This window comes from Schistocerca gregaria, chromosome 10 (genome assembly GCF_023897955.1).
Source record: "Schistocerca gregaria isolate iqSchGreg1 chromosome 10, iqSchGreg1.2, whole genome shotgun sequence".
Taxonomy (NCBI): domain Eukaryota; kingdom Metazoa; phylum Arthropoda; class Insecta; order Orthoptera; family Acrididae; genus Schistocerca; species Schistocerca gregaria.
In genome coordinates, this window is record NC_064929.1 from 221,967,071 (window position 1) to 221,977,906 (window position 10,836).

At 44.4% G+C, this 10,836-nt stretch overlaps 1 protein-coding gene across 6 annotated transcripts in view; it reads left to right on the top strand.

The window, feature by feature from the left end:
• The window catches only part of LOC126293551 (programmed cell death 6-interacting protein), a 139,630-nt gene extending 129,252 nt beyond the window's left edge, over positions 1-10,378 (top strand). For 4 of the 6 annotated variants that reach the window (XM_049986821.1, XM_049986817.1, XM_049986819.1 and 1 more), the window contains 2 exons: positions 4,971-5,237; positions 9,233-10,378. In XM_049986821.1, the coding sequence (XP_049842778.1) occupies positions 4,971-5,237; positions 9,233-9,348 (383 nt within the window). In that variant the 3' untranslated portion in view covers positions 9,349-10,378. The remainder of the gene's footprint in view (positions 1-4,970; positions 5,238-9,232) is intronic. The other 2 variants (XM_049986820.1, XM_049986822.1) reach the window with 1 other exon arrangement.
• The last annotated feature ends 458 nt before the right edge of the window (positions 10,379-10,836 follow it).

Sequence of the window (10,836 nt, forward strand, 5' to 3'; positions counted from 1 at the left end):
GCTGGACTACCAAACAACTGCAGTCCTCGGTACAGAGACCGGTTCGGTTAGCTCACAGTGCCGTTCTGTCATGTGCTAGCCTGTCCTGTTCGTCCCCCCCTCGTACATTACGAGGAAATCTGCCACTCACTCACTTTCGTTGAATAGCTGCTGTTTATCTCCTATAGGCAGCTTAAAATGTATAAGAATTAATTCGTGTTTCTGAAAGAAAATAGCTGTTTCTGTAACAACAAAGACTTTCGAGGACACACGTCTAGGACCTTATTGTTTGCAGTCGTTACAAACACTCTATTTTAGACCCTTGACTAACACGCTCATACTGTCAGCAACTGTTACTTTTGAACAGTCCAGTCAGTCGTGTAGGTTAAAAACAGGAAGAATCGCTCAACGTGCAGAGCTACTGCCACAGGAGGCGCAGCATAGCTGCATCCCGGGGAAATCTACTCCGCCGACTCCTGTGGTCTTTTACTGGGCTCTACCAAAAACCACTGTCTGGACGCGTTATTGGACATCTTGTGGCTTTTGAGCCATCCAAATTGAGAACCCAAAAGAAATATGCATGCCACTGAACATTATACACCAGTGTAAACTATTTGCTTAAATACGTAGACAGATCGATCATTTACAGAGGAAAATGGTAGGAAGAAAAGCAGAGGGTCGAGGAAGACGGGCTCGTATTGAGAAGAGTGCGAAGCCGGACTGCAGGCGATCGGCACTGTCGTTCGAGCGGAGGTGAGGGTCGTGAAAGACAATTTTGGAAAAAGCACAGAAGTGAAAGTGGAAGATGAAGCAGTGTTAAGATTCTCAGGTGCCACTGCCTGCTGGCAAAAGGTACAGAAGACCTGTTAAAAGGAGTCGATGGTGCACTTATTGTGGTATGTGGCTTTAAGTACGAACGGGGCAAAAATGACATTGGTGAAGAGTTGCAGAAGGGAAGGAGAATAACAGCTAGCTCGACATCAAAATAGGGACAGACTTAGAAGTGGAAAGAGTGAAAGAAATCTCCTAAAGCGAGCTCGCACAGGGAGATACTGTGAGTAGATTGGCTCGATAAGAGCACCTATTTGAGAATAAAGTGAACGTCTGGAGCTCGGCACTGTATCCTTCTAAATATGTTTACTGTATTCATCTCTTGGTCTCCCTGAACAAATTTTGACCCCCCCCCACCCCCCCCCCCCCGCGCGCACACACACACACACACACACACACACACACACACACACACACACACACACACACACACACACACACACCAGTGTTATCAAATTTCTCTTCTTCAGAAACCATTTTCTTGACATTGCAAGTCTACATTTTATATTCTCTCTCCTTGAGCCATTGGCAGTTATTTTGGTGCAAAACTCATCCACTACTTTAAGTGTCTCATTTCCTAATCCAATCTCTCAGCATTATCAGATTTAATTCGACTAATTCCATTATCCTCATTTTGTTCATCTTATATCCTCCTCTCCAAACACGTCCATTCCATTCAACTGCTCTTCAAGTCCTTTGCTGTCTCTGACAGAATTACAGTGTAGTCAGCAAACCTCGATATTTTTATTTTGTGTCCATGGACTGTAATTCCTACTCCAAATTTTTATTTGGTTTCCTTTATTGCTTTCTCAATGTACAGATTGAATAATATCAGGGATAGGCTGCAACCCCTTCTCACTCCCTTCTCAACTGCTGCTTCCCTTTCGTGCCCATAAACTCTTATAACTGCTATTTGGTTTCTGTTTAAGTTGTAGGTAGCCACTCTCTTCCTGTATTTTACCCTTGGTACCTTCATAATTTCGGAGGATTCCAGTGAACGTTGTCAAAAGCTTTCTCAAAATCTACAAATACTATAAAATTAGGTTTGCTTTTACTTAAACTGTCTTCTAAGACAATTAGCAAGGTCAGTACTGCCTAATGTGTTCCTACATTTCTATGTAATTCAAATTGAATTTATCTAGAGTCCAAACTGATCTCTGAGGTCAACTTCTACCTATTTTTCTATTCTTCTGTAAAGAATTTCTGTTAGCATTTTGCAACCGTGATTTACCAGATTGATAGTATGGCAGTATTCACACCTGCTGTCTTTGGAATTGTAACTGTTATATTCTTCTCGGGGTATTTCAGCCATCTTGTACATCTCGCACACCAGACGGTAGAGTTTTGTCATGGCTGGCTCTCCCAAAGCTATCAGTAGTTCTGACAGAATATTGTCCACTCCTAGGGCCTCATTTCGACTCGGGTCTTTCTCCCAGAACACCCTGTATAAGGGCACGAATTTGATTCACTGGCTCTTTGCCTGTCAGATTCTTCTCCCATTATCATATCTCCCATCTCATTTTCGTCTGTGTCCTCTTCCATTTATATAATACTGACTTCAGGTACACCTCCCTCGTATAGACCCTCTGTATTCTCCTTCCAACTTTCCCCTTTCTTCAGAATAAAGAAGCACTAAAAAGGCCAGCTGAGGAAAGTAGTTCCCACCAGAAGGTGGGAAGGTTAGAGGCACATCTGCTTCAGCATTGTGAGGTAGTCGACTTAGTGCCAGGAGTGACAGCAGACGGGAGAAAAATAGGAGTGGGTAAAGGCTAGAATGTGTGAAGCAGATTATAGGAGATGTAGCCATTAAATAGAGGTGAAGAGATGGAGGACAGGATCGAACCAGTAAAGACAGAGAACTCAATCACAGCTCAACTCAGCATCAACCGATGAGAAATTTCGGGCACTGCACCGTGTTGCCACTCGTGTAAACACACAGAGATGCGGTCGAGTAGCCGAGTGGGTGATTGCTGCGAGAGTTGAATGTTCACAGTCACTGACAGATATACACAGTGTCCCAGGAGGAAAAGTCAATATTCTGGGATACGACAGTAACAATTGTTCGAAGCAAAAATATTCTAATAAATGTGAGCTCTCAAATACACACCTTAAGAGTTACGAGCGTCTGCTCGTATTTGCTGTTGTGAAACACATCTCTTCTACCGAACGAGTCGTCACAGATCTTCAGATATCACTTTACAGCCCACGTTTACTAGACAATTTTTTCTCGTTTCGGTCCACACTGTATCCACCTACGACGTGGAAAGTAAAGAGCTCGCAGTAGGAGAGATTTGTTTTACAGTCCCAAAGACGAACAATTCAAAGCTTTTAAGGGGCGCAGTTTAGAGCCCAAGTTTACTAGATACATTTGCTTCGAACGATCGGTCCTACCGTATCCCTCGACGCCGAACATTTCTCCTGTGACACCCTGTGTTAGGGGGTGAAGACGTAGTTTGCTTTAGGCCACTTGCAAATTGGCACAGTGGGAGTTCCAGAAAGTTTTTATTAACGCGGTCAGCGTTATAAAGCAAGAAGATCGTAGTGAAAATAATAAGTTACACAGAAAAGGTTACAGGTAGTAAGGGGAAAAAAATGACAGTTACTTACTTTGCAAGATATTAGAAATGACAAATGACATTGTGCATCTACTGTTGCTGTACAGGCGAGTGAACCGTTTGAGACTTTAGAGGAACAGTAAAGCTGCACAGTGCTCAGAATAGAATCGACAACAGGTTTTTTGAGACTTATGTATTTTTAATTTCTGAATTCTTATTTATTTTGCTTTTATTCTATTGTTCATTTATCATTTAATTTGCGATTCCATTGCAGAACAGTAGCAACTGTAACTTACCCAGTCACGTAAATTTTTATGGTGCAGCTGCTCACGATTTCAAAACTTGCCTTCGCATATTTGAACACGTGAAACACAATCATTTTCTTGTGAGTTGTAAAGAACGGTTGCTCGGTAAAGAACTTGGTAAATTTTGTCGAATGACTTTGGGAAATTGTAAGTGCGAATGTCTGTCAGCCAGGAGATGACCAGATGGTGTTACTTGAAACTAGAACAGGAAACCAATTTGCGACAAAAAAAAAAAAAAAAAAAAAAAAAAAAAAAAAAAAAAAAAAAAAAAAAAAAAAAAAAAACACTGTTCTTGCTGACATGATCTCTGGAATGTGTAATGTGAAACCTGGCTGTATAAATGTTCTGGAATGTTGGAGAATTTGGTTAGAAGATATTTAACTTTACTTCACAATCATATACTAGGTGTCCCAGCTATCTTGTCCACCCAAAATATCTCTGGAACAATAACAGATATTGGAAAACGACTTTCACCAGTACCAATGTAGGGCTGGGGGCCCATGAATGTACATATTTGGAAACATTCTAAAACGAAAGCGTATGTGTTTTTAACACAAACTTATGTTTTTTTAAATGGACCTCCTATATTTTTTCTTCGGCAATTCATAGCGTGACAAAGCACATACACAATGGCATTGATTGCATCGCAATATTCCTATTACATCCCGAGATATTGAGAAGCGAATTTGACACTTGAAACACCCGACGTGCGCTGCTAGCGCACGTCCAGAGGCTCGGGCGAAAAACACCGTGCTGCCCGTAGTCGCGATGTGATTGACGTGTGTAATCACACCTCCGTACTTATCGAGAGGGACACTTACTTGTCAATCACATCGCGATTACGGGCAGCACGGGGTTCACGCCTGAGCCTCAGGACGTGCGCTAGCAGAGCATGTCGGGTGTTTCGAGCGCCAACTTCGAGTCTCGATATCTCGTGTATGTGCTTTGTCACACTACGGATTGCCGAAGAAAAAATATAGGAGGTCCAATTAAAAAAACATAAATTTGTGTTAAAAAACAGATATGCTTTCGTTTTAGAAAGTTTCCAAATATGTACATTTATGGGCCCCAGCCCTACATTGATACCGGTGAAAGTCGTTTTCCAATAGCTGTTATCACCGGACTTTTACCGGTATAAATATATATATACTACAATCTAAATTCCATAGACAGCCAAGTTATCTATGTTTTGCCATAATCCTTTAGTCACTAGTAGAATACATTTTACAGTGTGTGATAATACACAGCCTCGAAGGTATCTCTGGGAACAGACATGCGGTGACAGGTGTCGATCTCACAGCAGGTACTTCGGACGACAAGAAGGGGACACCGCCCCCGCGCCCGCCGCCACCGTCGACGAGCCAGGGGGGATCGTCCGCCCCGCCGCCGGTGACCCCTGCCGCAGGGACCGGGGCACTCCCGTACCCCGTGTACCCGCAGGGCATGCCCGTGCCATACGGTGCGTCATCCGCCGCTCCGTATCCGACGTACGTGCCACCCCCCGGCTCGTTCAACCCTTACTCGGCCGGTGTCGGGGGAGCTGCAGTACCGTATCCGCATCAACCAGGTACGTTGTATTTCACTCCTTCAAGTTTTTTCCACCCTTGTAAAGTTGGTGTTCATTAAGAGCCACAAATAACGGTGAAGTTGCGTAGCTTTCGAGATGCGTAGATCGTACTAGCGCGTACAAATCCCCCTCGTCCCACGTTTTTTTCATATTCTTTGACTGAATTATTCTTTGACTTTTCATTTCCTCCTCTAATCAGTCTTTACTTCTTAATTTGCTGCTTCTGGCTGGTACAGAGCTAATCATTGTACTGTCTTCAACCTCATCCTCTCTCCCTCCTTTATTTTTGCCTAACTTCTTTCTTGTAGTATACGGGTTTCTCTTAGCTCGAGGTCCGAGTGCCTTGCCAACCTCGTATACTTTGTAAGCTCTTCTAACCAGTTTACCTGTCTTCCTTGGAGCTGAACGTAGTGCTCCGAAAGAGTGTTGGGTCCTGGTCCTGTTCACAGTACTGTAAGTTACATTGCCTACTGGTAAGTAGTCATTTTAACACACAGTCAGAACCTCGTATACAGATACGATAATGCAGAACGACACTAAAAGTGAGATACTCTTCACACTGATACACAAAAGATTTATTTGTTGGGATTAACGCTTTTTTTATGTTGTTTTTACATTATGTTGGAATTGTAGTATGGAATACATCATAACTGAACAGTGTAATCTGTAAATGGGAGGAACCTTGTAATTTTCTTCTGCACATAGCAGAGTGCATTTGTGTGAGAGAAGCTGAAGGAGTGTAACACTGCGAAGTACTTCCCAGGTGGGTTCTCTCCTGTTTCAATAAATAGTAAGCTGAGCTGCTGATACTGCATAAAAGGACTACACCTGACTACGGTGTACTCCACTAATTCCGTAATGTTGCAGTTAATGTGAATAGGGCCACTAATTCTGTGAAACTTCCTGGGCATTTAAAACTGTGACTCGAACTCAGGACATCACCGAAAGAACTACCCGAACACGACTCGCAACCTGTCTTCGCAGCTTTACTTACACCGGTGTCTATTCTCCTACCTTCCAAATTTCGTAGAAGCTCTCTTGGAAGACTAGCATTCCTGGGAGAAAGGATATTGTGAAGACTTAGCCACAGCCTGGGGATGTTGCCAGAATGAAATTTTTACTCTGAAGTGGAGTGTGCACTGATATGAAACTTCATTCTGCAAACATCTCCCAACCTGTGGATAAGCTGTGCCTTCGCAATATCCTTTCTTCCAGGAATACTAGTCCTGCGAGTTTTTCAGAAGAGCATCTGTGAAGTTCGGAAGGTAGGAGACGAGGTACTGGCAGAAGTGAAGCTGTAAAGCCGGGTCGTGTGTCGTGCACGGTCGGCTCGTTCGGTGGAGCACTCTCCCGTGAAAGGCAGGGATCTGGACTTCGGAAACCGGTCTGGCACACAGTTTTAATCTGCCAGGAAGTGTTGCATTAGCACACACTCTGCTGCAGTGTGAAAATTTCATTTTGTACTATTTCTGTGTCTGCCACTTCTAAACCACTGTTTGGTACAGATAGAAGCTCACAGATTGGCAGTTGTTACTGTAGCATTTCCAGTCAGTGAACAGTCCCGAGGAAGGGCTAATGTTGCTGTCTTCGCCTGGCAGTAAACTTTGGCGTATTGTGCCTCATTACTGAGACTTGCTTGTCTTCTGTAGCCTTCTCCTCCGGCAGAACCTTCGAGTAATCATTCTGTCGGAGACCCCACGCTAGGAGGACTTTCTCGGGACGTACGCTGTAGCACACGTAACTGACTGTGGGAACACACGTCCACATCCTATCCGATTTAAAAGCTAGTGCAATCAGCTGCTTAGGCCCCACAGACAAATAACATTGAAGAATGACATTTTGCCACCACACTGTGTACAAAATTTTGTTTTTATTTATTTTTTGTGTTGACAGTTTCAGGCATTGTCCATTCTCCAGAGTGTCTGAAACATAACACACCACAGTAAAAAGGAGTCAAACACAAATCATATAACTGCATCGAATGCACCATTATACAAACATAGTATCTACCACCGGTAACGTATGTGGCTACATTAGTAGCAGTAATTTAATAATCGCGTACCGTGCATAACGGTGCAAAGCACAGCCGTCAAACATCATCTAAAATAGAAATGTGCGCAGTGGGAAAGTGCTTACGAGAACAAAAGTATTACCGAGTTATTTAAATGTCACAGCCAAACAGAAGCTCTAGTATACACTCCGTCGACGAACTGTCGCGTGTGCAGTTTGCACGGGAGAATAAAAATATGAGAATCATAAAACTATTGATACGATTTCAAAAATATATATGTCTCTCAGTAATGCTAATGTTGACGGAGTTGCCGATCTGTTGTTTCTTGAGATAAACACTGTGAATCATAAACGTTTAATTACAGGTACAACAATATGAAAAGGGTAGATTGCTACTCACCACACAGACATGGCACTGAGTTGGAGACAGGCACAATGACAAAAAAAAAAAAAAAAATAGAAATATTTCAAAGCTTTTGGACAAGGTCATTCTGCAGAAGCAGAAGTCTTTGGTGGGTAGTGGGGATAAGGACGACACGTGGGGATGGGGAGTGTGAAAGATGCTAGTGCTACCTGTTGGAGTGTGAAGCAATCATTAAAGTGAAGCAATGGTGTCGGGTGGCACGTTCGGCAACTGAGTGGTCCAGCTGTATCTCGATACGGGTCCGGCATCCGGGTGTGTGACAGGGATGCGAGCCACGAGGTGAACGGTTGGAAACACAGTACAGTACCACTGTGGCAGAGGTGGGTCTACTTCTCATTTCAGTGCAGGATGAAAGACATGTGAAATTATGGCAGAAAATACGATTCAGGTGCTGCAGTCACGGGGAACGCCCGGCGACCTCGTGCGGCCGAGCCGTTCGGGAGGGACTTCCCGACGTGGAACGGGTAGCAGCCGTAGAAGTGGAGATACTACCGGCGGTCGCGAGGTTCGACGCAGACGAGGTACCGGTGCGGTCGTCCTCGAGGTAGGGGCCTGTATCGAGGTAGGCGGGTCGGAGACGGTGCCGAGCTTCCGGAGGAACGTGTGTAGGGTGCCCTCACTCTCAGTCCCGGTCACGATGTTGATGTCCTCGGTTAATCTGTACCAGATAACGGGTCTAACATTCTGGGCAATTCGGGAGCATTCCACTAGGTGGTGCAGGAATATATTATCAGAGGACGGACGCGCAGGTGCCCATTTCCAAACCACAAGTTTGTTCGTAGGCAGTGCCTTCGAAAGAGGAGCAATTGTAGGCCAGCATACGGTTGCTCGTAGTGACCGGTAATGGTGTTACAGGCTGAGGTAGTGTTCAGTAGTGGCGAGGCCACAGGCAGTGCGAATGTTAGTGAAGAATGACATGGCATCGACAGTAACGAGCCTCCTTACCCCCAGTCATCACCCGTGCTAGACTGCAGCAGTCGCAGTTGGGCCTCAGAGTGTGTGTGTGTGTGTGTGTGTGTGTGTGTGTGTGTGTGTGTGTGTGTGTGTGTAAGCTCCGAAATATTTCTTGTATTCTTTTTCATGGTGCATCCTCTATGTGGTGAGTAGCAGTCTCTCTTTCTTTTCCATATTGTTGTTGTTACATCCTGTGCTTTCCCTTGCGCAATTAAGGTTATCTATGCACCACCGAGTTAGCACAGTAACATTTTTCCGATCGGCCTCGCCCGGACTCGAGCTGTACAGTGTTTGGCTCTGACGCTGCTAGCACCCTGCTACTACTGTACCTCTGTGCCACTACGGGTAACTGCCAGACTGTGCCAGAAAACGTCTGGCCTTCAACTCCCCGGCTGAGCCTAGTACTTGTCCTTTCACTTTCACTATTTCGTGTTAATGTGGAAAGCTCTGAGTTGCACCGTGGTTCAGTGTCTCGACTAGATAAGACAGTTCGAGGGTTAGAGGAAGGTGAGGGCGGCATCTAGATTTAACCCGTAACATTCCACTGTCTCGATGTACGGCTACACTGTAGTGTGTCTAATTTTCGTCCTCTGTTTTATTCCGACAGGGTACGTCTACCCTTTCCCGCAGCCGCCGCCGTACCAGTCTTACCCCGGCTACCCTCAACAGCCACAGCAACAGCAGCAGCAGCAGCAGCCGCCGCCACAGAACAGCCAGTGGTGACGTAGTTCCGGAGCCCCGGGGCTGCCAGCTGCAGCTCCGAGACTGTGCGCCGCGGCATAAAATTTACCCGTCTGTCAGTCTATCTGCACGTAAGCCTGCAGGCCTCACCACAGCTAGTCGCACGGGAACTACGTGCGTCAAAATTGCCATTCGTTACGTATTTCTAAGCATTTTGTGCTTCTGTAAACATTTTGTGCTTCTGTAAACCTCCTGTACTTCCACCTCGAACGTCGCTGCCACTCTTCGAGAGGCGGACGGAAAGGTGCCGATCTCTGTCTACGTAGCAGTCTGCGGTCGTCCTTCCTCTGCGCGGCGTGCTGTGCCCGTCACTCGCGACGGCACGTGGTATCGTATTGCGCAGGGTCTCATTTCCGTACGCAGCTACACCGATCGTCGTAAGTTTGTCGTTCGAGAATATTTGAATGTTTGAAACTGATCTTTTAACTTCTCGTCTGAACAGACAGTTTTAGGCAGGCCATGTTAGAGACTCTGCTGTGCACACAACATTCCTAGCCTCTTTCTCTGATCGATTTCTGTGCCTTTTTCTGTGGGTAAAAGTTGGTGAGCTCGTATGGGGACACTTTTAAGCTATTCCCTCCTCTTGGAAGGTGCACATATTTGGTTTAAAAGACTTGCTCTATACTCTTTCTTTTGTTACCTTTGAATTTTTACAGGCAGTTTCATTGTCTTAAAGTAAGAATCTGTGCCGTACAGCTCCTGTCGGTTTTCTAATTTCCACTGTCTGAAAAGTAGGCAGAGAGATATGTAGCTTTGCTTGTGGAAATGAGCAGCCCGAGTCTAGAGGAGACTGTGGTGCTTTAGTGTACTGTGTCTCTTTTATTTTAGTTGCTATAATCAAAATGTGTTTTGTAGTGAGTTTGCTTGATTTCTTTTTATATTCCCAGCATTTGCGTTGCTGGTGTGATGTTTATACAGTTAATTATGCTGGAGATGGTAGGTGCTGCACAGAAAACTCTTATATATTTTGTATGTTAAAAAGTTTAATCAATAAAGATATGTTGAGGATTAATTGCTGTTTCTTAAAATTATTTACGACATTTGCGCTCGCCTCTTCCTCCTACACGACAGCCGTCAAATCTGGTACTCTGTAGGTATCTCGTTACTGAGGCAGAGAATAATACCTCTGTATATGGATGATTGACTTGAAATGTAAAACAAAATCTTTATAAACTCCAACATCTGATGTTTTTCTGCAGCTATTTTGTCAAGTTTAAGACAAAGTTTTGCGCACTCATATCGCTCTTTAACTCATCTATTATGAAACTACAAGCACACGAAAAAAGTGAAAATTTGTAGGTCTGATATTAATTTCAGACGATCAATCGATAGCAGATAGGGGTGAGGAAGAGCTGCATTTTGATGAAAACTGTAAATATCTCCCCAGACAGACGAATTGTGAACTGAAACTGGTTATAACTATGGAGTGTCGGAATCTTTTCAGAACACGTTCCATAAGAACACATTTAT